Source organism: Alligator sinensis, unplaced genomic scaffold (genome assembly GCF_000455745.1).
Source record: "Alligator sinensis unplaced genomic scaffold, ASM45574v1 scaffold860_1, whole genome shotgun sequence".
Lineage (NCBI taxonomy): Eukaryota > Metazoa > Chordata > Crocodylia > Alligatoridae > Alligator > Alligator sinensis.
Window position 1 is genome coordinate 2,681,469 of NW_005841923.1, and position 25,347 is coordinate 2,706,815.

Consider the following 25,347-nt stretch of genomic DNA (forward strand, 5'->3'; position numbering starts at 1 on the left):
GTGGCCAGCAGCCCTGGCACGCGGGTCGGGGAATGCAGGCCAGCGGGCTAGAATTAGGCACGGACGCTTAGCGGTTGATTAAAGATTATTTTACTTACACCGTAGATGGTCGCGGTGCAGGCAGGAAAACTTGCTAGAGTTGCAGTTACAGACAGCAAAGAAGAGAAGCGGACAAGAGTTCCTTCCATGCGAACCTCTAGCCCAATCTGGTTGAAGGCTCTAAACACGCGAGCCCGTCGTGTCAACCGAAGAAAACAACTTGGAGAAAGAGCTCTGGATAAACTCTCACGAAGTTTGCTAGGCTCCGTGGAACTTGCGCGCAGGGAAGGGGTTCGTCGAGGGATCGTTCGGCGACGGGGAGAGGCCAGAGGTTGATCAGACCCCTATAGCCTTCTCAAGGTACACGCTGGGTCTGATAGACTCCGCAGCGCTTAGAGATCTTCACGAGACGTGAAGTTCTCCTCCTCCTGATAGTTGTGGAGTCTTCCAACTTGGGCGGAAACCGCTCAAGCCTCTTATACGGCTAGCAAGCCAATTGCTAGCCGCCACGTGGGAATAATTTAGAACTGGCCAATAGTGGGGCACAAATTTGCATGCGGGTGGCGGGAACTCCTTTGCACCGTGCATTTCTCTTTGCAACTAAGAAATGCACCCTGCAAAGAAACCTCCGAGTGGCGGGAAATAATTTAGCAGTGCCGAAGCGCGCACACATCAAATCACACCCTTGGGTTGTGACAAATGGTACCTAGTTTTTAACATTTTTTTTTTTTAAGTGTGTAAAATTAACTTGATTGGAAACACGTGTTTTAAAACAAACTTGGAAAAACATGCATGAATATTAAACTCTGTTTCTGATATTATAAACAGGGAGATACTTTAGATTGTCACAACTCTGGTTGAGAATAATTGCTCTGGAAAGATACTATTATCTTTTATATTATTCTGTTATCTTCTGCCCATGGGATCTGAATACCCCTTTAATCTTTAATGTATTCATCCCCAAAGTAATACTTTGAAGCAAGGTATTATGAGGCACACAGACCAAGGTGCAGAGTCCATCTTACTTAAATGGTGTCTAAATGACACTCAAGTGTTAAGTGTGAGGTCTTGAAATTTGTATTTGTTTTTTTTAATGCAAAATGATATTCCTTCTAGATATAAGCACGTTGTGCAAAATGTCACATATTGTAGAATTTACAACAATACCATGTTTTTCCAGCTTGTTGGAAATTGCTCATTTTCAGCATATTGTCTAAAGAGGGTAGAGAGGAAAATAAAAGTACTGGGCATCACTATTAAATGGGGAGAAGGGAGGGTCTGCCTGCAAGATGGAGGTGCCTTTGCAGGATGGCTGGTTCTCCACTGTGGGAAGGGTCTGGCTGGTGCAGTGGAGAGCAGCATGGGCCTAATAGCAGCTCCTGCCAGCTAGTCCCAGATACTGATCACACATTCCGTTTGGGAAGGCCCCCCTGGAGCAGGGATTCCTGCTTTTCCCAGGAAGCAATGGAGAGTTCTGGTGGAAGCAGGGGCTGGGCTGAGCAGGAGTGAGAGGGGAGAGAGTCTGGAGTAGAGGCTGGCTTCTAGCTGAGAGCTCCTGCCTGACACTTACTTTTCATACACAGCTTTGTGCATGTCCTTTCACAGCATCTGCAAGTGAACTTCAGCTCACAGAAACCTGCCCTATGTATACTTGTATAGTATCTACTTGTGTTAGTCTATAAGTTGCAAATTCCCCTTGCTGTCTACTTGACTTTTACCTACATTTGTCATAACTGTAGCCAGCCCCGGGTCCTAAAGACAGCAAAATCTTGTCCCGAGGAATGCATTGGTTTATGCTGCAGCCAGTTCCTGACCCAGCCCCACACTGCCTCTCCTAGAGAGGCATGCAGTTTGGCAGTTTCCACTAGGAATAGCGGTGGCATGACACCTTTTGAAAGGATCTCATGGCTCCTTGATTGAGAATCACCAGTACAGACAAATCTTGTCCTTTTTATAATCATACATTTAATCATACAGTACGAGAAGTCATTTATAAAGTTATTTGAGCACATTGTGTCACTAAAACATTGTTTTGTAGGATACTTTTATAGCATACTTTATTTACAATTTGTAAGTATGCACACTTAATTATTCTAATATAATAAAATCCTTTGTCTGTCTGTCTGTCCATAATGCTTTATGAGCACTCTGATTGGTTGTCTCAACAGCCAATCACATGCTGACTGAAACAACCAATCGGAGTGCTCTGCACACGCACACATACATGCACACATGCATGCACACACGCCGAAGCGCTGCCATGACAGCGGGGACTGAGGGGCCGGAGCAGGGGGGCGAGTTAATCAGTGCTGGCCTCGCCACCCCCACCCTCCCCTCCCCATCTCCTGGCCCTGCTCTTTGGAAGCAGAGTGGGGATGGCAGGGACAGACTGGTACAACAGAATGCCACCGTGACAGAGGGGACAGAGTGGGGGCGGCAAGGCTAGCAGTGCTGGCCTCCCCTCGCCCAACCCCCCACCCCCCAGCCCTGCTCCTTGAGGGGCGGTGGTGGCATGTGGTGCTGGCCTGGCCCCCCACACTGTTGGCTTCACCCCGCCCTCTCTGGCCTTGCTGCCGCATCCAAGGGGTGTCCTCGCCTTCCCACCCCCGGCCCTGCTCCTTAGAGGCAGCGGTGGCTCTGGCCAGCTTCGTACCTGCTGTCATGGCAGTGCTCCGTCCCTGGCAGAAGGGCATACGGGATGGCAGGGATGTACTGGCACGGCGGAACACTGCCATGACAAGGGAAGGAGTGGGGGGTCGAGGCTAGCACCGCACTGCCAGCACCTTGCACTGCCACAGCCTCCATTGAGCAGGGCTGGAGAGGCGGGGAAGGGAAAGGCCACCCCTTGGATGTGGCAGCAGCACGGGGTCCTGGTGGTGGGGACAGCGGGGCAAGCTGCTCCTGGCAGAAGGTGGTGGTGCGGAATGGTGGGTAGCAGTGCTCCGTCCTTGCTCTCCTTTCCGGCAGGGAGGGGGAGTGGCAAGGAAGAGGGGAGGAAGGGAGGGAGAGAAGGGAGCAGGACAGGGAATGGGGGGTTTTCTGGTGCAAGCGCCCCCTTGCCACCATTCCACTCCCTGCTGCTGCCCAGCCCTGACAACAGCTGGCAGAGGGGGAGGTGGTGGAGAGGGAGGGGGGGATGTTGTGTATGGCCAGACACAGACCTACAGCAGGGCAGGGCACTGAGTGTCGGTGGCCACGTGCCAACTCCCCTCCCCCACTGTTCCTTGGAGCTAGCAGCGGCGTGAGGTGGAGCAGCAAAGGTTGTGGGGGGCCCACCGGACCGGACATGGAAGGGATTATGGGGTGGTGCATGAGACCGGACATGGGCATGGCAGGTGAAGGGTGGGGGGATGCATGGTTTCGGAGCTGGAGCAGCGGCAACCCGGGGCACTGGGAGGCAGCACTCTGTTCCCCCTCCCCCCGGTCATTCATGATGGACAATTTGCTAATACATAAATATTTATCTTCTAATAGTAATACAGCTTCCATGTATATGAACTTTTCTTTCTTTTCTTTTTCTTTCTATTTTTTTTAAATAGAAACAAAACACGGGGGAAGTAAGAATGGAAAGAAAGAAGGCCTGTCCGGAAGCTCATTTTTCACCTGGTTTATGGTAATTGCTTTGCTTGGAGTATGGACATCAGTAGCAGTTGTTTGGTTCGAACTTATAGACTATGAAGAAGTTCTAGGTAAGACATTTAATAATAATTTAGTACTTTAAAAATATGTCATTTCTGTCACCATTCATAGAACATAAGCTTTTTCAATTTCAGAAAGTAGGATTAATTCTTTTGTCTTATTTTATAGGTAAAATGTCACTGCTCTGGAAAATTAGTTACTGCTCCCTTGCAAATGCAGTAGCTTATTTTTAGCTGTTATAGATGCTGAATGGCATCTGTGCATGAAAGGATGCATTTTAATACTTTGATGTATATTAGTCTTAAAATTAAATTCTTGTAGAGGAAAATTCTGACATTCAAACTTTACATATATATTAAGAGTTGAGAAATCCAGAAGAATGGAGACCTCAAGTATGAATCTTAATGCTTTGTGTCCAGTGTGCTGTAGTTTGCTTGACATTAAAAACAGATTGTAACAAAGCATTTTTATTAGCAATCTTTGATATGTAAAAGGCATCTGAATTAAAATCTGATCAGGGTCTGTTAATGCAAATAATGGTTTTTATATTTTTACTATGCATGCAGCCAAAGCAAAGGACTTCCGTTATAACTTATCAGAGGTACTTCAAGGTAGGATATTGGAAAAACAAAATTCTTGTACTCTTTTTGAGATTAAAATAATATGCTAATTTAATTCTTCTTTACCTTTTTATTTTCAGTGGTGATGAAATAGTTACCATTCTGCAGGTGGCATGAAAGACTCAGCCATTGCTTATTCCTAACTTTTCTTTCTGTTCTTTGAGATGATGCAATTCTTCTTGCTGGCTGAATAGTAAAATTATGTGCTCTGTTTAACCTTAGCCTCAAAGTTAACAACAATTCCATAGATTGTATTGCTGTAATACAATGGTAATGGCTTATTGCACATTTTGGACCCGTCCCTGGAATTTTGCTTCTACCAAACTTTTTCTTTCTTTTTCTAAACTGTAATTATTTCAACACACAAAAATGCTTTTCCATAAGAGTCATATTCTGAAAGGAACAATTAAGTGGTTAAAATCCATCCCACCACCAAAAAAAATGGCAGTAGTTGTTATATGGCTATTGTGCCACTGAAGTTCCTGCCTCCACAATAAGTGATCATATAGTCACAACTGTAGGAACCTCAAGGTTATGCAGTTCTTCTACCTGATCTTATAACGTTGAGAGGCAGGCTTGCTTTTGCCTGGATCTTGAGTTCTGTCAGAAACTAATTTAAAAGCCTGCTAGTTCATTTTGCGATTCCAGGGTACAGCTAATTATAGATGCTGTAGTTTTTTGTTACATTAGCTGTTGTAAGAAACAATATGTATTCTTGTGGATTCCTTTTAGGGCTAGTAGAGCAACTGTAGCAGAAGTAAATGATAAACAAGATATCAAATGTTTTGGGTGCCTGTCCAGATTTTACTGTGTAAAAATAGCCTTGCTTTTGGCAAGTCTTGCCTTGGTTAATGATAGATGTTTAGATTCACCAGTGCTTACATGAGATTTAGTATATGTTTTTATGCTATTTCTGGGAAACACGCTTCTTCTGTTCCACGTATCCAGAGCATAGGTATAATTTTTTGTGACAGAGAAGTATTTACAATGGTAGACTATGAAAACTGAAAGCATTTGGTGATCATTTGATTGCTTATTGTACAGCTAGTTTGTCTGAATACATTGAACTCAGATTAAAAAATAGTTGCATGTTGAAGTGTGTACAGGCAGTCCTCAGACTTATGACACAATTGGTTCCTGAAAACTGCATCTTAAGTCGAAATGTTGTAACTCGAAACTGATTTTTCCCATAGGAAACAATGTTATAAATGGGGGATTGGTTCTTGAACCAAGGCCCGATACCCTATTTTCACCAAAAATAACCCATAATTTTGTACTCAGTCAATTATAGATCAGTAATATAGCTACATTAATGTATTTATATTGTAATTAGAAATCGCATTGATTTAGAAGGACTTTTTTGAGGTGACTTTGCTGGACTTTTTGAAGGGCTCTTGGTTGGGCTTTTTGAAGGGCTCGTGGCTGGAGTCTTCTCAGGAGTCTTAGCTGCAGGTTTTTCTGTAGTCTTGGCTGCTTTCTTAAAGAAAGCATCCAAGGAAGCTTGAATAGTTGTTTTCCAGGGAGATAGGCAATGCAGTGAATGTGTTCACTGGCATGGCATCGTATCAGATCAAGCATTGTAAAGTCAAAACTGACGTCAGAAAGTTCATAGATTGTAGAGTCAGAAGGGACCACAATGGACCATCGTGTCCGACCCCCTGCCCCTGGCAGGAAAGAGGACCGAGGTCAGATGACCCCAGCCAGGTGACTATCTAGCCTCCTCTTGAAGACCTCCAAGCTAGGTGATAGCACCACCTCTCTTGGAAGCCCATTCCAGATCCAGGCCACCCATACTGTGAAAAATTTCTTCCTAATATCTAACCTAAATCCACTCTCAACTAGTTTACACCCGTTATTCCTAGTCACTCCTTGGGGCGCCTTAGTAAACAGCGCTTCCCCTCCTCTGGACCCTCTCAAGATTCTCCGCGTCCCTCTTGAAGTGCGGCGCCCGAAACTGGACACAGTACTCCAACTGCGGCCTGACCAGTGCCGCATAGAGGGGAAGCATCGCCTCCTTTGTTCTATTAGTCATGCACCTGCTAATGCACGACAAGGTGCGATTGGCCTTGTTGTTGGCCTCGTTACACTGCCAGCTCATGTTCGTCTTGGAGTCAGTTATGAGTCCAAGATCCCTCTCTGCCTCCGAGCTGCTGAGAAGGACACTCCCTAACCTATAGGTGTGCTGGGGGTTCCTCCTTCCCAGGTGGAGTACCTTACATTTATCTTCATTAAATTGCATCTTATTTCTCTCTGCCCATTGATCCAACCTGTCCAGGTCAGCCTGAATCTGCTCCCTGCCCTCCGGTGTACTAACTTTGCCCCATAACTTGGTATCATCAGCGAACTTGGAGAGGGTGCTCTCCACGCCCTCATCCAAATCGTTGATGAAGATATTGAATAATATTGGTCCAAGGTCCGAACCCTGCGACCCCACTGCCCACCTCCCTCCAGGCTGAGAAGGAACCATCCACCATCACTCTCTGGGTGCTGTCCCTAAGCCAGTTGGCCACCTACCTGAAACAGGGTTGAACCCAGTTGAAACAGGGTGTCAGTTTTATAAACGTTCTAAGTACGAAATGTTGTAACTCGAAATGTTATAAGTTGAGGACTGCCTATACTTGCTTTTTGTGTTTTGGAAAGACTAAATAAATTATTCACTGAAAGAAGTCTGCCTACATTCAAGTACACTTGATATTTAGACAACTTGCAACTGAACTTGGAATGTCTTTTAAGGTATTCCAAAAGACCTATAATTATGTTAAATAATGAAGATGGAATAATTTAAAACTACATATATTGCATATTGAATACATAAAAATGAAAGCATTTTTAAAATTCTTTTCTTTCTACTACTCTCATGTTTTTAGGCAAGCTTGGGATATATGATGCAGATGGAGATGGAGATTTTGATGTGGAAGATGCAAAAGTTTTGTTAGGCAAGTACAAAACACATTTTGAAAAGTCCATGTAATAGTTTTTATGCTTCAGGTTCCGTAATTTGTCGTATAATATTAAATGATTAAATCGGAAGGTAAGGAAATGCCCTAAACATGGAATTCTTTGCATGAAAACTGCAAGTACTGTTGCAAGGTAGGTGGAATTATTTAGTACTTGATGTAACATGCACCTATTAACTGTACCTAGAATGCATCTTTTAAAAATTTCTTTGGGTAAGGTGGGTCATTTCATAAGCTGTTTACAATATTGGAGCATAGGTCAAAGAAACATGCCAGGTCAATTGTAAATGAGGTTGTGGCAGAAATAATTAAATTCTAATATAATAAAAGCCTTTGTCTCTGTTTGTCTATTCATAATGCTTTGTGAGCACTCTGATTGGTTGTCTCGGCAGCCAATAACAATGCTGACTGAAACAACCAGTCAGAATGGTCTGCACAGACAGACGGACACAGTGGAGTGCCGCCATGACAGCAGGGACTGAGGGGCTGGAGTGGGTGGGGAACAGGGCTGGCCTCATGCCCCTCCCCTGTCGTGTTCTCCCCCCATCAGCCTCCCCCCAGTCTGGCCTCACTGCCACATCCAAGGGGTAGCCTTAATTCCCCACCCCCCTCCCCCCGGCCCCATTTGTCCAAGGGGATGGTGGGGACGCGGCCACCATAGTGTGCAAGCTTCTGCCTCCTGTTCCTGGGATCTGGGAGCTGCAGGGGGTGGAGGGGTGTATGGGAGGGCACTGGGAGTGGCAGGGGGGGGGGGGCCCCCGGGGGTGGGGGCCTCACGGGGCCAGATGTAGGGGCTGGCGAGGTGTACGGGGCTGGAGATGGAGCAGTGACAGTGTTCTGTCCCCGTCCGCTTCCCCCACCTGTCACTCGTGACAGGCAATTCACTAGTCTTTATATAAATGTTTTTCTACATGTTAAATATATTCTTTACATTTTATTTTCTGCTTCCCTCTGCCTTTTTTTTTTTTTTGCCCTTCAATGTTCTGCTTCATTTCCCTTTGTAATATAAGGGCTGACTGAGGCATCCTTTGCGACTACCAACTCTTATTGCTTCTGTTCCTAAAGAGTAATTTCCTTTTTTCTTGCTTGGAATCTTAAGGGAGAAATTTCTTAAGTGTAAATTTTAAGATACTTTTTATCTTTACTTTTAAGATACCCACAGATCTGGGTACAGCAGTTAACTTTACCAAGGTGAGAGTGCCATCTTGAGCACTTTTTGTTCAGCCTTTGGACAGAGGCTTCTTAAATAGCTGAAATTTAAATTCATAGTGGGCTTTGCCTTTTTCATTCTTTAGATTTGTTCAGATGAACCCACTGGGGATCCTAGGAATATATATAAACTTAATATAAAAAAAAAAAAAAAAGCCCAAAATAGTAAAGAGCTTGGGCAACTCTCTGGGGTAAACTGTGTTAAATCCCTTTTATAACTCCCTTCCTGCTAATATAGTGCTGGTCCTTATTGACTTCTCTCTTTTTTTATTTTGTAAAGAAAAGCAGAGTAGAGGGGAATGAGAAGCAGTGTATTAATAACAAGGTGACTCTTGCAGCTGAAATTGGAGGGAAAATAATTTTAGGTGTTCTTAACTGGGGACTTTCCAGCTTTGCATTATCAGTTGTTCAAAGTCATCAAATGGAGTTGAAAAAAACACCAAATCATATCTGTTCAATGTCCAGAGTTGTATCTTAATGGTGCAGTAATGCAAGACATAGCGTGTTGATACTACATTTTACTGTGGACTAGTATCAGGTCGGTGTGCATGCTCTTTAAAAGTCTATTTAATGCTGTCTTCCCCCATCTCTGTTCACCTGAAGAGGTAGGCAAGTAGCTTTGTTTTTCAGTCTGCTTGTTTATAGTGTATATGTGCTGCTATGTATGTGAAGAACTTCTGAGATTCAGCATCATGAATGCAACTGTAATGTCAGGTAGAGCAAGAAGTATTCTAATCTTGTCTCTAGTGGTCTGTCACATTAGAGCTGTAAATTGAGAGCTAACCCTGAAATATATGTTTAAGACAAGAAGTGCAAAAGTTAACTCAGAATAAATTATCATGATCTTTTCTCCTGTAATTCTTCTTCAAACCTGTACCTTCTTGGTGCTGTATAGGAAGGAATAGATAGTTCTCTTACTACTGTATTTCATGCCAGTCTTTCTGACCGCAAAGCTGGTAGCCAAAAATATGTACTGCTCTTTGTTACATCTTTGATTATATGAAACTTGATATGATTGGGTATTCTGCCAGTACTCTGACCATGTTTCTATAATAAATTTGCCTTTCCATATATTGAAATACATGTTTTCTCAAATGTGACATAAAAGGTCACACATCAAGGAGCTACTGTACTTCAAAACTAGTGTTTAAGATTTGGCTTTTTCATGCGTTCTGTAAAACAGGGAAAAAATACCTAACTGGTTTTTAAAACATTTTTGGTGCAGACCACTACAAACATTTGATCAATAAAAATCTTTTCAGGTGATTAATCCATAATTTAATTTAGTTTCAGCTAAAAAACCAAAATAAAAAAACACACAACAGGAAAAACCAAGCAAGCTGCTGGTTCTAATTATGTAGTGTAATTCAAAAGTGTCAAACTCACCCTGGGTCAGATCTGGACGATGGGGCTCCTCCTGGACTGCATCTGCAGGGCCAGAGGCTACAACAGAGACTGGTTTGGGAGCAGTGGCAGGGTCAAGCAGCTGGGCTATCAGCACAGCTCTTGCTCTCCTCCCTGCCATTGATAGCATGTCTGGCAGGTCCCAGAGGTCCTGAATTTTGTGGTAAGCCACTCCCTCTAACCATGACTCTTAACTTCCTGTATCCCCAGTGAACCAGATAAAATGGCTCTGTGGCCTGGATGCAACCCACAGGTTGTATTGCTTGACACCCTGGTATAATTTATATAACACTGTTAACTGTATAATATTATATGTATTCAGCATAGTCTGCAAAAAGTAACAAATGTGACTTTGTCCTGAGGAATTCGCAATTAAATAAAGCATTAAAATAAGGAAAATATGCTATAAAAGCTGCAGTCATCATCTCTTGGAACTTAACTTTCTAAATATTTGTGAGCTGTGACAATGTATTTTGAATGATTTATGTTAGAAAAAGATACTATTTTTATGCTGATGTTAAAAAATTGATGCTCAAAGACATTGATTTTAATGGGAGTACAATATTAAAAGACTTTGGTGCTTATTTAATCCTTTGTCAAGAATGAGAACTTTACTGTTTAATCCTAATAAATTATCAGTTACTTGTCTTTTCTTTTCTTTAGCTAATCCTTAAAGCTAGAGAGATACTACTGTAGTTTAAAATCTCCAGCATTCACATCTTCTATTGGTAGTGCCATAAATAATATCTCCCTTTTGGATAGGGCAGGATCTATATCTAAAAAATAAATAAATTAATATTTTGTTCTAATTATAAAAATAATTATAAATACAGATTTCAATTTTAGAAATAGTGTGGATTTCTAGGATGATAACATGTAAAAATTAATGAACAAACCATTTTTTCTGCAGTGTTTCAACAAACTGTATTAACTGGAGAATGGCTATCAATTTACATTTTTGGACTGATTTTTGGTCTTTTCTTTCTCCCATTGAAGTTAACAGAAATTTGAGCATTGACTTCAGTGGGAACAAGATTGGGCATCCAGAGGCATCTCTAATAGGGTGTATGCCCTGAGCAACTGTGGGCTCTGGCTCTGAATCTTCATCTGTGTCCCAGGGAGTGGAGGCAAGGGGGCTCTAGGCCCACACAGCTGTGGACTTTGGCAGTATGGAGAGGGCAGAAGAGCTGAGGGTCTTTAGGGTCCCCGCAGGGGAAAATGTGTCCCTCAGCCAAGGCGTTTAGCCTCTTACCGGCCATCTCTCTCTCTCTCTCTCTCTCTCTCTGCAGACACTGTTGAGTGTGTGTTGAGTTGGAGGTAGAAAACATCTAATTTGCTTATGGGAGGGCAGTGGAGGACACCACCATGCTATGCAGCCACAGCCTGTAGTGACAACCATTCTGGAGCTTCCCTGCCTTTGTTCTGGCATCCCTCTTAATTAGAGTTGGGTCTCAGCCCTCCTTCCTCTCCCCCCCCTCCCGTAGTTATGCTACCCTGGGCATTTGTGAAATAGCCTGCATACTTTTCAAGCAACATTCTGCATGAATAGCTAACTCTTAGTTTTTGTTTTGGGGGAAAGTTATTTCTTAAACTGAAGTAATATATGGACATGTAAGTTGTCAGTCACTAAACATATGCTTCTCTTATGGCATTGGTATCTAGAAGGCCTTATGTTGTTTTTTTGTTTTCAGTGTTTGCTAATCATTGAAAGGTGCCTAGAAAGTTTAGTAGAAGAAAAAATATTTCTAACGGCCTTACTGCTAGTTGGTGAATCATTGGGATTGCATGGATATGTGCGGGGGCATCATTTGCGTCTCAACATCCTGTCTTAAAAATAGATTAAGATGCATGTGGGGAGTTTGTGTAGGTATTGGGAATAGTATGTTTGATCAGTTGAATGGACTTGTGGGATTACCTGGGCCACCGTATTTCACTCCTCAGAGATAAGTAACCTTGCTGTGTTTAACTTAAACCACTTAACTGCCCTTTGGTATAAGTGGTTGCTAAATGAAGTGGTAGCAGCTCCTTGGGTGCAGACAGAATTGACATTTGTTTCATGATTGCTCCCCTGAAAGTGCTCTACAACTATGCTGTGATACTTGTGCATGGGCGCAGAGCACTTTTAACGTGGCTGATTGTGTGACAAATTTTAATCCTCATCAGATGTGGGATCAGATGAAGGCACTCCTTTTGGAGTACCTTAGGGAACTTGTGTTCCCTAGGATTAATTTGTGGCGTGATCTGGGTCTGTTTGCAGGAAGGGTGGGGGAGGGGAATGAGCTGCTGGCTGGGGTTTACTTGGCCTGAGCTGGAGGGAGGGGGTAGGGGGATTAGAGCCTCCCTGCCTCACCCCCACCCCTGTCCTCCCCTCCAGCTCAGGCTGGGCAAACCCTAGCCAGTAGCTCAGTCCCCTTCCTTTTTCCCATCCTGCAGACAGCCCTGGAGCTGGGAAGTTGGGTTGGGGGGGGCGAGGCTGGGGGGGAAAGGCAGCTCCTTAGGCTCCTGCAGTAGACTCCTTGGGCTCTTGTAGGCAGGCTCTATTTCCCTACCCCACCTTAACATGTGAAAGTCTTGGGTTGGGGGGGGGGGGGGGAAGGGGTACTCTAACTCATGACACTTTACATGTAGCACCATGAGTTAGAGTGGGGGCCTGCACATCTGTCAGCACCCCTTGATTGTTCACTTGTGCTTGCATATACTCTGATTTAGAGGATAGCCAGGCTTGAGTAGGTGCTAACAAAGGTGTACATGTTAAATGCATGGTGTTTCAGAATTAAATATCAAACACACAATTCATTTTAGTGGTGCTTCTAGCATTATAGATCAATAGGATTTGGCAAATGACATGTACTTTTTGCATGATTTAAATAGCTGTCTATGTTACTTGTAGGAGTCTTAGGTTTCTTGCACTGTACAAGAAAGTGTAAGAGGGTTGCTCTAATTTAGACTGAACTTTGTGTATAATAATTTGCATTAGAAGTTTTCCTGTATACTCGTGTTTATTTAAAATATCTTATTTACACTGTGTTTGTGCTGGACTGAATAAATAATCATGAAGGGGAGAGAACATTGGATTTTTTTTTTAGTTCTATTTCTCAATGGTGTCTTGATTTTTCAGTCGTTTCTTTGGAGTAGAACAGTTTCCTGATCTGCTCTTGAAAAATGATTGGTTAAAGATTCTTTTCCTTTCTGCTTACTCATGTTACTTTGGAAGGAGATTAGTTTTGTGGAGAGAAGTTAAGGTAGTTCTGGGAATTCCTTTATCATGACAGGTGTAACTTAATGCTCTCATTAGCTGAAGGTAGAGAATTGGTTCCATTTGAATTTCAAAGACATGCACGTATTTTGTATTTAGCAATGCCTATTGCATAAGCAACCTTAAAGGTATTTTTGGGGTTCCACAGCAGTTTAGTAAGACCCTGAGAAATTCATCAAGATCTAACCTTGTTCCTGAAGTTCTAGTGAGTGTCACCCTTGTAATACCTGCAAATGGTTTGGCAAGATAGTCTTCTTTGTGGCTCCTTGGAGTCATTTGGAGCGATTTACCTCTATAGCCTGGTCACACATTCTTTGATAGAAATTAGACTTTCAAGGCTTTAGACATGTTTTGTGTCGTCCTTCAGTAACTCACTTTTTAATGGGGCAGATCTAAACATAACTTTCTCAGGGGAAAAATCCAGCATAACAGCCGGCTATCTAAATGAGGAATGCGAATCGGGCTAGGAAAGAAAGAAGACTTTATTTAGAATCACTGCAAGTACACCTTCCTAGAAGACTGCAATATAATCAAGTTTCTGGAACTTCAAGGTTACAGGAAAATCCTATCAATATTGAGTTTTTTGGTCGTCATAGAGTATTTTGTTTTCATACAAAGTGAGGGAGATGAGAGCATGGGGGAAACGATGGCTGCATTCTTTTGAGCGCGATTGTGCAGTCTGCAGCGCCACATACCACATGCTCAGTTGTTCTCCATGCTGTAAGGGAGCAACGCAGAGGGGGATTTTGGCCCCTGGGTGTCCAGGGGCTAAAAAAACCCATGGGGAAAAAGAAGAAGAGTGGCGCATGCAGCGGCTCAGAGCTGGAGCCGCACTCCACTGCTGGCTAGGCTCCGTGTGGTTGACTTTACTTTCTGGTGCTTTAGTAAAGGCTCCAATTCTTGTTTTTTTTTTTTTTTTTTTTTATTATTTTTTTAGTCCAAGAAAATTTTAATTAGAACAACTCTTGGATTATTTTTATAAAGACTGTAACTTTTTGTTTCTTGACAGTCCAGGTTTTTGTGCTTCATAGAGGTGCACTTAAAAGTTTTGTGCCTTGGGCAAAACTCCCATATGGTTTGGCTTGGAGGGGGTTCCAAGCACTGGAGAGTGCAGGGTGGGAGGTTGGGAGAAGGGAATTCTTACCTGCCTTGGGGTTTCAGACCCTTTCTCCTTCCGCTCCTGTGTCCTCACACTTGGCTACTGCTGATGGGTAGAGCAGGGCTTCTGTTGCAAAGACTCGTGACAGGGTACTGTTCTGGTGCCCCTTCGAAGTCAGTGCCTGGGGCTGGTGCCCGTTTGGCTCTTGCCCCATCAGTTAAGCTACTGCTTTGACAGAATTAGGATATCAAACTAAGAACACATGCTGTTACTTCCTCCATGTGCCCTGTTTTATAGAAGGGGTTACCCAAAACATGCCTGTTTCTTGACAGTACAATATCAGAGAATTCCAGCTTGTTTTCCAAAAGCTTTTGGAATCACTTTCTTCGGTTCTTCTGTATCTCCCTCCCTTTATAATTGCCTTTTTTTTTTTTTTCTTTCACTGTTTCTTTACCTCTAAAACTTTTGCCAAGAAGGGTTGCTGAGCTTGGAATTCCTCTGTATCAGCAGTATTTCTCTGGTGAGGCCTTCCATAGATTGAATCCAGACTACAACACTAAAATAACTATAGGGTTTTTTTGTTTTACTTAAGTGGGTCAGTGTTTTGCTTCTTGGTTTAAGACCTCTGAAGCAAGTTAGAATGGTAACTACATGAAGTTAAAGCTATAAAATGTGTTTTCTCATAGAATTAAATTATAAAGGAATTTGGAGGGGGACATAAAAATACCTCACTGCCTAGTGATAATAAATGGGTTAATAAATGGTCAGAACAATGGATGCCCATTATAAATTAAAATTACAAGCAATTAAGGACATTTTGTTTCAACTGCCTGTCTGAGAAACTTATTGAAATGCACAGATCTGTTTAAAGCAAACAGATATCTTACCTCTAAATTTGATTGCCTTAAAAAATTGAATGTGGTTGTTCTAATTTAAAGAAGACTGATAAGATGCAGAATCTACTTTAACAATAAATGCTGCAAACAGCAAGTTATGCATAAAAGTTTGATCTGTTTCCAGGAAGAAAGTAGTGAAAGAGGAACCCAATCTACTATCTTATCTAAAATACTTACAGGTTTCACATGTCCAAATTTTAATTTACTTCTTTGCAGGTTGAAACTTTCTTAACCTTTCTACTTCTAATTAGCATTCCTGTAAAAACTGCTCTCTGTGACGCGAGATATCTTTCATAGATCCTTCTTTTACAGTTTCCTCTTTCCACCTAACTGCTCTCCTTTTTTTCTCTTTCTCTCTTTCCTCTATTCTTGTGTAGGCCTGACCAAAGATGGCAGTAATGAAAATATTGATTCCCTTGAGGAAGTCCTTAATATTTTAGCAGAGGAAAGTTCTGATTGGTTTTATGGCTTCCTCTCATTTCTCTATGATGTATTGACTCCTTTTGAAATACTAGAAGAAGAAGAGAGCGAAGCTGCAGATGATGTTGATGGTACGTCACAGAATGAAGGGGTTCAGGGAAAAAAGACTTGTGTTATTTTGGATTTACAGAACCAGTGACTAAGGGACTAATTTTACTAGCTTTTGAAAATGTCCATGCAAATGTCAGTCTTGATATGACAGGGCTTTATGGCAGTGGGGGAAAAACACCCAGAATGGACACAGTAAATATCAACTAATATCAGCTAGTTTCACTAGTTGAGAAGCCTTTTAGTAAGTTTTTCTCGCAGGGAAATTAATGGTACACATTTGCGTAATTATGTCTAGACTAAAAATGTGTCTGCAGTTGTTTAGTTGGTTTCTGAATGGTTTTGCTTCAAATTGTGCATTTTGTGCACTAAACTTGGCAAACTAACTGTAGTAAGCTATACTGTTAACCCTATAAATGTTTATCTTTCTAACAAGCATTAATTGAGGTATTTTGTAATGGGCTTGATTACAAAATATTCTGGCATGATAGCATTATGTAAATATATATTTGTGTGTTAACCTTTAATATAGTTATTATACAAATAATTACCTTGTGAAATAATATACGAATAATTTTAGATTTTGAGAATTTTGTGATTTTCTGATTCCCAGATGCATTCTTTTTACTAGCTTAATTTGAAGCACTGTATTAATAATGGTGCTTGCAAAATATACAAAAAACATTGTTTTTAGATTGGTTAACATACTTATTGTATTCAGGAACTAGCATGTCAATGTTTTTCCCACTGATTGTCTTATTTGAAAAAAAATTTCAGTCTTATTTTTTATATAGAAAAATACTACACCCTAAGGGTTGTTCTGATTTGTTTTCAATTTTTTTTAAGTGGGCCTTCTATAAAAGTGGGAAATTGTGAATATGTATTTCTTATGTAATGCTGAATATATTAAAGATTAATCCATACAAAATAGGATTTAATGTCTTTTTTCTTTTACTAAATTGAACAAGCTGACACACATTTCACAAAGGGTTAATCCTTTGTGTAAAATTCTCTAACACATTTGGCATATGTGAATTTTTTCTTATGATGAAGTTATTTGCATGGAGAAGCTAATTTCTAATGGTGGTAGTCAGTTTGTATGTTGACTTGTTTTAATGTACAAATGTCAGTTCTTTTGGTATTTTAAGATTGAAAATAGCACAGCCACTTCGTTCATATCTTCTTTTTTTAGTCACATTTAATTCTGTAATAATTTCCATTATAAAGTTTACATTCCAGGGTTTAACTTCATTATATTCCACATGACGCTTAATGTACTTACTCTTAAATCAATTTTGACTTGTATTGGCATGGCTTGGCAATTTTTAAGGCTACGTAAATACTTTTGTAACCCAGACAACATTTGTACCCGATTCAAAATGAAACTTTGTTGGACCTAAGGTATGTGTATTTGGGTTACTTTTTATCCAAAAAAATTAAATTGTGAAAAAGGTATAGAAAATTTGTTGCAGAAACCTCACTAAAGCTTTTTTTGCAGGGTTGAGGCCCATACACATCAGACTTGCTGTAGGAACTCTTGTTACCATTTCTGTTTCATCAAGAAAGTATTAACATAATGCCTCATGAGAGAACCATCTAATCCTATAGAGCATGGTAGCATGAGCATTTTGTAAAGATTTTTTTAAAGATGTATTTTTACTTGACTAACTAGATTGTATTCATTTTCTAATCCTAGGAGAGCATGTAGTTTGCACCTGTGGGTTTCCTCTTACTTAGCTTTCGGTAAACATTTAATAGAATATTTGGCAAACAAAATTTAAGATTAACTTTTAATTTGGGTACCTTTTTAATAGAGTGCAGCATGGTCATTGATACAAAAGTTTTAGTGCCTTTAATTTGGTTTACTTTTGTGTCCTAGTCTCTTTTTTTGAAAAATGGGAACAGCAAGTTTCTTTGTGCAGCACTGAGTTCTATGGAAAAAAAGTGCCATATAGTTAGTAACAAAAAGCTATGTAACGTTGAGGATCTGTCGCTGTTCTGATTGTGACATAGTTCTTAATGGTCCAAAAAAGGATCAATAGCATAGTAATGTGCATAATCCTAAAGTATAAAATGAAAACATGTGCATAATACATAGAGATGGAAATAACAAATAGATTCAATTTGGGGAATGCAAGTTAGTTGATTGTGGAAAAGATCCAGGAAAACAGATAGCATTTGAAATATGAGAAGTGCTAGAGGGAACCTGTTTCAGACTGAGTTTAGTCATATATATGGGGATTTTCTTCACTGATGAAGGGGTGATAGATCTCTGCATGACTTAATGAACACTGACTTGAAATACAGTATTCCATCCTGAGTGCTTCAATAAAAGGAAAACATTGAAAGAAAAAAACATTGTTTAGAATCTAGGACTAAGGTCGGAAATTGCACATAAACTGATATAAATGATCATAAACTAGTTCAAATCTGTAACACAACAGAAGTTCAGTGCACATAAAACACTTTCAAAATGGTTAAAATCCAGTTTAAGATAAACCTGGAAGGATGTAGTATCAGATTTAACTGATTTAGGTTAAATCAGGTTTTTGAACTTCTGTCCCAGATCCCTTCTAGATTCAAGTTAATTTACAGTCCCCCAGCTTCCCAGGATGCTTTGCACCTTCCCTGCATGTTGGGTGGGTTAGCCTTGGCCCAGGTTGTCTGTTCTAGACCAGTAGGGGGGTGTGCTCTAGTGCCCCCTGGCTTCTGGCTTGGGCCACTTCAGGCATGTGGCCGCATTTCTGGAATCAAAGATGAATCTGTTCACTTGCTTATTGGTTCAATCTATGCAAATTAGACTAATCTGTGAAGATTGAATCAGTTCAGCCTCAGGCTTTTTGACTGTCTCTATTTAGCTTAGATGGCTAAGTTTATTAGGAAAGTCTGAAATAGACCATAGGTTGCCTGAAATGATGGATAAACTGTGAGGGAAGGTATAGAATAACTCTTTACAATAACTAGAAAGGTGTAAGCACTAAGAAGATACTTACAAAGGATAGTCCAGTGAAGTTTAATCAAAAGTAGGAGCATGAAAAGTTATTACATAAATTCCAATTTCAGTATCATCAGTGTTTTCTAAAAATTGCTTAAATATGTGGGGAGTCATTCAAAGAAAGTTGTAGAAGTGAAGACATTTAGAACAAAAATAAGACAAAAGGATAGAAAATATCTTAGAAAATAAAGGATATGGCTAGAGTATCTGACCTTCTAGAATTTTTCCTTTTCTAGAATAGGTTTTACAGAAGTGCATGCCATTGGCCTAACTCTGTCCCTGTTGAAGTTTCACTTTGAAAAAAGTGGGAACAGCATTAAGTTTTATGGTGAACAATTAAAATCTTATACCTAAAGTGTAGGATGTAACTCAGTTTAATTGCCCTGAATTTTGTTAATAGTTATTTGACAGTACATGAGATTTAGGTATTGGGTGACCTGGTATGATTTAGTGAGATTAACTATGCTTTTCAAATTCATTGTTTTTAAAAGGTAGCTAAATTACCCCAAAAGTTTAATATGAAATTGCTTGGCTGATAAACAAGAAACAAACTCAGTTATGTCATATTTTAGGAGTCATGATCTTGCTTGTACTTAAGTAAAATATGCTTCAAAGCATGTATTCGGAATAAAGGAGTAAAAGGAAACTTCAAGTCTAAATTTTCAGTCCCCATTGCAGTTTAATTCAGTTTTAAAATCTATTGGGTAAACTACTGTTATTTTGAGCCAAATAAATAGAAGTATGCAAAATGTTCAGTGGCTCAAGTGTAATGTGGTGAAGTAAGGATATGTAGTTAGTGAAGTACATATAAAGCTCAGTGATACAAATTTTTTAATTTGTTTTGTAATTAAAGGTTAACAGATACTTGTGTAGTAATCCTTCTAATTTGTACCATGTTAATTTTAAATGCAAATTTGTGGCTAGATGTTTTCCATTATGCTACACTTCTGATGGCCTCCTTCCTTCTTACAGGGTTATTTTTAGTAAAGTTTTACAGAGTTGCTTTTTTTTAAAGCCACTAAAACATTTATTTGATGCTATAATTAATGATTTGTTTGAGACCCACAGTGTGTCTGGGATGTGCCCTCCTCTATCATCTTCCCTCTAAATTGTTTTTAAGATACAGCATTACATGAACACTTCAAAAATGTAGTGCAAGCACTTAGTTTAATGAACTGGCTCTGGAACTCTTATTTCTTATGGACTTTTTAACTGAAATCTTAATTGTATGTAGGAAGTGTAGAGAAATGCACTGTAATTTCTTTATAGGAAAAAGATTTATTTTCTGTCACTTTCAGTTTTTTTCTTTACCCAAATGTCTCATTAATGTAAAGTAGTAAAATAGTGAAATTATGAAAATGCCTAACTTTTAATGTACCTATTTAAAATGATTAAAATCTGCTTGTTGATCTCTTGGTGCTAGGAAGCATACGTTTGTTTGATTTTTTTTTGCATAGGCTTTTGCATGCTTTGTTGTAGTACTAATGTAAATGAATTATAGGAAATAATGCTTCTTTTATTTCCCTGTAAAAATTGAAAAAGTTGAAAAAAAAATATATACACACACATGGCTGAACCCCAGATTTCTGTGACCACCTTCAACAGTATTTAATGTGAAAATAATTAGGTAGCATTATGTTTAGAATATCTAGAATCATATATATTTGAATTGAATACAGTGAATCAAGAATTGTTTGTTTATCTTGTGAGATTACTATTGTACCTTTTTTTTTTAGTTTTTCTATATCTAAAATAAGTTAATTTTAAAACACTCTTGCTCTTGAAAAATGTTTCAAGGGCAATGAATGATAAGACTTCATCTTTAGCTTCTGCAGTGTGCTAATTTTGTATCATTTGTTAGTCTCCAGTGATTTATTTTAGCAGAAATTAAAATCTGGTAATAGGTCTTCATTTAGCTTAAAATTAGGTGAGAGAGGGGAAGGAGACGCTGAGGTGCTGACGAACTTTCTTTGTGGTCCCCTGTACTGAAATGGTAGATTAGAACAAATCCATAGTGTACACATTTTTAATTAGAAAAAAAACTTGAGACTGAGGTTCAGATCAGTCTGCATTGATTTTATTATCCTATTCCCTAGCCATCCATCAAGGCATCAGTTGAACTAAATAATGAATGTCAAGTTCCTGCTCCACTACTGTCTCACTTGAGTGTCCAGAATGGTTCCTCTTCCATGATAAGCTTAAAACAGAAAGATAACCTACTTCTGGGACTTTTTTTCTGCTTATCAGGCAGAGTGCTATATGCATATGTGTGACTTAGCTTCTCAACCTCTCCTCCCCCCCCCCCCCCCCCCCCAAAAAAAAAAAAATTCCCCTTATTCCCAGAAGGTAGATCATCCGAGCTACGAATCTTCTCTAGTAAAATGCATTTCTTCCCAAATATTCCTCAGTTCTAAAAGGTTTACCAGATTATACCTCAGTAGCCTTTTGAACAGAAACCCTGATCAGAAGTGCTCTGCCTCTGATTCAGTTCCTCCTTCCCTACTTACATAAGCAGGCAAGCTGAGAGTCTTGGGAGCAGTCTAATGTGAGTATGACGTGTCAGCAGTATCTTCAATCTTCTGTTGCACTAGCTATGCAAAAGAATTTGTAATTTACATTTGAGAGTATGGAAGGGGTTTCTTCCCAGGCTCCAATTTGCTCAGCAACCTGAAGCATACTCTCAAACTTTTACCAGATAAAAAGAATCGAACTTAAGGTAAGTGTCCACTGCCTTTTTCTAGGCAAACCGTTTTTGTTCAGCAGAAGACTGTTATTCAAATGTAGTTTATTGTAGCTGTAAAAATAAATGTACATCAAAATAAAAAAAGACTTTAGTTTTCTCTCTCCTGTGGTGATTCTTTGGCATAGACATATATATCTTGTCACTTGTTCCAGCTTTGATGAATTCATAATAGGATGATCAGTTTTGTGCTTTAAAATGCATTTGTTTTCCAAGTTCTATGATATGAACACCTTCTTCTGTTACTCCTCTGGTAGAAATAACCTTTTAAATATAGATTTAAATATGGAACATTTGGGAAATGTTTTGTTGGTGGATTAGGATGAACTTTTTTTTGTGTTTCTATCTAATAGAGTTTTGTGTGGTGTGGCAACATATTTATGAATTTCTGTTCCTGGAAAACTTTGAAATGTGAAAATGTGGTCTTTGAAGTTGTTTTATTCTCCTACTCTTGTGTACCTTTGTGCAGAATTACAGTAACAAATAACATTTAATATTGCTAAAGAATTTGAGGCGACACACCTTCTAGAATTTCATAGAATAACTGTAGTTTAGCATTAATATTTTAAATTCAGAATTTTGACTTGTGGGAAAACAGTAGATTTTTGGTCAGTAACTAGCCATTTTAAAATTTTCATTAGAGTTGTAAATTAAGCGGGGTGGGAAATAATCTCTGGATTCTATGCAAGGTTAAATCATACTGGCTTTTTTCAAGCAGACTTCCCTAGTTTCTTTAAAAACCTTTAATATTTTATGGCTTCTCGTACATTTGTTTTTTAAAAGTAAAAAAAAATACTGTTATTCTTTAAACTGCTGCTGGTTTGCTAGATCAGCCTTAAATGCCTTAAAATACAACAGACAAAACTAAACCAGCAACCTTTTTAGATTCGTGCTGAAGTTGATTAGACTAATGTTCAGATGCAGTTTACAAGCATACTTGTCACTGTGACTTCCGCTGCAATTAAATTTAGTGAGAAATGTATACTTCATAAAATTGCATTTTTTTGACAAATTTCAAGTGAAAATGTAAGATATTTATATTGTTTTCATTGTGTTTTGATCTTCTGTTAACTAGTTTTTAATATTTCTAATTGGGTAGTAATTCTATGTTATGTTATTGCACTAGTTACAAAAATCTTAAAATTGCAATAATGGCTGGGCTTTCTTACTTGGGTTTTACTACATGAAGCTTTATTAATAAAAAGAAAATAAAGGGAAATCTCACTGGACTTTGTCATGCGAGTAGAGTACATTTTGTGCACTGTTTTAAGATTTAAAGTATCAGTTAAGAACGTGTAAGCTAACTAACCTCAAGCATTATGAAAAAAGTTATTTCATTTGACACAATGTGGTTTTTTTGCATAATTTTAGTATGCAGCTTTATCTAAAGAATTGCATGTGTTTCTAGATCTTGGTAAATTTTGTGACGTATTCATTACATATGATGTGATACTAATTGCTGGGTGCATCTACATATGTGCCTTACTGTGGAGTAGACTAATTGGCTCCGCAGTAAAGTGTTAGTCTATACGTGCGCCGATATTAGGGTGCAGTAAATTAACTCTACCATAAGGTACAACTGTCAGGGAAAGTGCTATCTTATGGTGGAGCCATTAAGTGCAATCAAATGCATATGTAGAGAGTGACCACTAGCTGCAAATTGCACCCCTTTACCCAACCAGGCAGGGGCCAGACACTTGGCTCCTGCCAGCCCCTCTGCCTCCCACCTCTGCCACTCGGAACCTGCTGCCAGTCCAGGGCTGCTCTGCTCCAGTTCAGATTGCTGCTGTCCTGGGTGCACGTGTAGATGCTGTGGCCGGGCACAGTGTACTTTGGCTCAAATGGCTCCAGAGTTTATTGAGTTATGTTAATTGCACTTGTAAATGCACCCACTGACAATCCACAAATGCAAAGCTTTTCTTCATTGTTATAAACACATGAAACTTAATCATTCTACTTAAGTAGCAAGAGAAGATCCTGATGTAGTTGAAATCTTGCTGATTGATAATTAGTATATTAGTGTGTCATTATTTATAAGTGCCACTGAATTATTTCTAGTTAGTGGGTAGCCTTTCCTGAAAAATACAGCTGTAATGCATTGAACCAAAGAGGCTTACCTGGTTTTACTGAAATAATAATTAACCATGGTAGTTTTATTTTGTTGGCAACAATTAGATTATGGGAGTGGTAAACATACGACCAGTAGGCCATATCCCTCCAGGGGGGAATGGCTTGCTGCAGAATCCAGGGCCCTTTGGTCTCTTTGGATATGGCAGCCAGTGGTTGGAGCATGAGCAATGGCTGATGGAGCCCCAGATGCCCTCTGGTCACTTTGCCTGTTACTACTGCTGCAGCCCTTGTTTCTCACCTGGTGGCCCTGGTGCCACCACATTGTAGAACTGTTTCCCCATGCCCCATTCCAGAACTAGAGCCGATGCCATGGCACAGGGCATGCAGTGGGAGCATCAGATTCACCATGGGGCATGTGGCAGAAACTGGAGCAGCATTGCTTCCCATGTGTGGGAGCTAGAGCATGGCTGAGGCACTGCCTCACTACTGCTGTGCACCCTAGGTCAGAGCTAGAGCTGCTGTCTCTGTGTGCCCTGAGTTGGATATGGCCTGCAAGGAGCGCCATGGTTCTGATCCAGCTCAAAGTGCAAGGGGAGTTTGATATCCCTGTTTAAATTATTCAGAATAGCTTAAATCAGCTTAAAACTTATTTTATATAACTGATTTAGGCTGAGACATATAATATATATATTAAAGGTGCACGGATATAAGCCCTTCTTGCTGCAGCCGCCCAGAGCCCATGCCTGGGCTGCCCTGTGGCTCTTCTCCGCTAACAACACTGCCACCTCTGGGTCACCCAGTAGGGCAGCAGCAGTAGCAGTGCAGAGGAGCCGCAAGGCAGCCTGGGTGTAGGTTCTGGGTTGCTGCAGTGAGAAGGACCCGGCAACACTGAGGAGGAGGGGCCTCTTTCTCTGTGCTGAGCAGCAGTTTCTCCCTGGCTGCTGCCACTGCTCATGGGCAAGTGAGTTTGGAGCAGGCAGGGGTGGGGCTGGTTGCAGTTTCCAGCTGATCTGCTCTAGCTGGGGCAAGTCAGGAGTGGGTGTGGGGTGGGTTGGGGATGGGCTGTGCTGTTGGTGGTGGCAAGGAGGAGCCACAAGGTGCATGAGCTGTTGGGTGCCGACTATTGTTTAACTTCAATTAAAATTGCGATTAATTGCAACTATTTTTTAATCTTCCAATTAATTGTGATTATTTTTTTTAAATAGTTTGTCAGCCCTGCTTTTAAGGAAACTGATCTAAACTCTAAGGTAATGCCTTGCTGGACCTGGTCCTGGCCATGGGGGATGACCTGCTGAGGGACTGCAGGTCCTTGACCACCTGGGCAATAGCGATCATCACCTGCTGGATTTCATTATCCACTGCAGGGCATCTAGGGCTCACACCAAGGCTAAAGCCCGTGACTTCGGAAAGGCCAACTTCAGTGAGCTTAGGAGACTAGTGGGGGAGGCACTAAGGGCCCAGAAGGTAGAGGAGATGGGAGTCCATGAGGGATGGTCATACCTTAAAGGGGCAATCCTCCAGGCCCAAAGGATAACAGTCCCTGAGAAAAGCAAGGGGGGTAAGAGTGCTCGGAAACCCCCTTGGCTCAGCAAGGGCATTCAGCAATGCCTGAGGACTAAAAGGGAAGCGTACAACCAGTGGAAGGGAGGAACTGTCACCAAGGAGGAGTACTCCTCCTTGGCCCGGGAGTGTAGGAGGGCTATTAGGAAGGCCAAGGCAGAGATGGAACTCAGGCTAGCGTCCAGGATTAAGTACAACAAAAAGTCCTTTTGCAAGTACATTGGGAGCAAGAAGAGGGCACCAGGCAATGTAGGGCCCCTGCAAGACACAAATGGTAATCTGGTGGCCATGCCAGACAAGGAAGCTGATATTTTTAACAGTTTCTTTGCCTCTGT

The 25,347-nt window shown here is 40.5% G+C and overlaps 1 protein-coding gene across 9 annotated transcripts in view; it reads left to right on the forward strand.

Annotated features, from left to right (window-relative positions):
• Nucleotides 1–25,347, forward strand: part of LOC102387833 (aspartyl/asparaginyl beta-hydroxylase-like) — an 86,515-nt gene that overhangs the window by 13,167 nt on the left and 48,001 nt on the right. For 4 of the 9 annotated variants that reach the window (XM_025198498.1, XM_025198497.1, XM_025198501.1 and 1 more), the window contains exons 2-5: nucleotides 3,579–3,728; nucleotides 4,245–4,289; nucleotides 7,166–7,234; nucleotides 15,497–15,670. In XM_025198498.1, the coding sequence (XP_025054283.1) occupies nucleotides 3,579–3,728; nucleotides 4,245–4,289; nucleotides 7,166–7,234; nucleotides 15,497–15,670 (438 nt within the window). The remainder of the gene's footprint in view (nucleotides 1–3,578; nucleotides 3,729–4,244; nucleotides 4,290–7,165; nucleotides 7,235–15,496; nucleotides 15,671–25,347) is intronic. The other 5 variants (XM_025198502.1, XM_025198505.1, XM_025198503.1 and 2 more) reach the window with 3 other exon arrangements.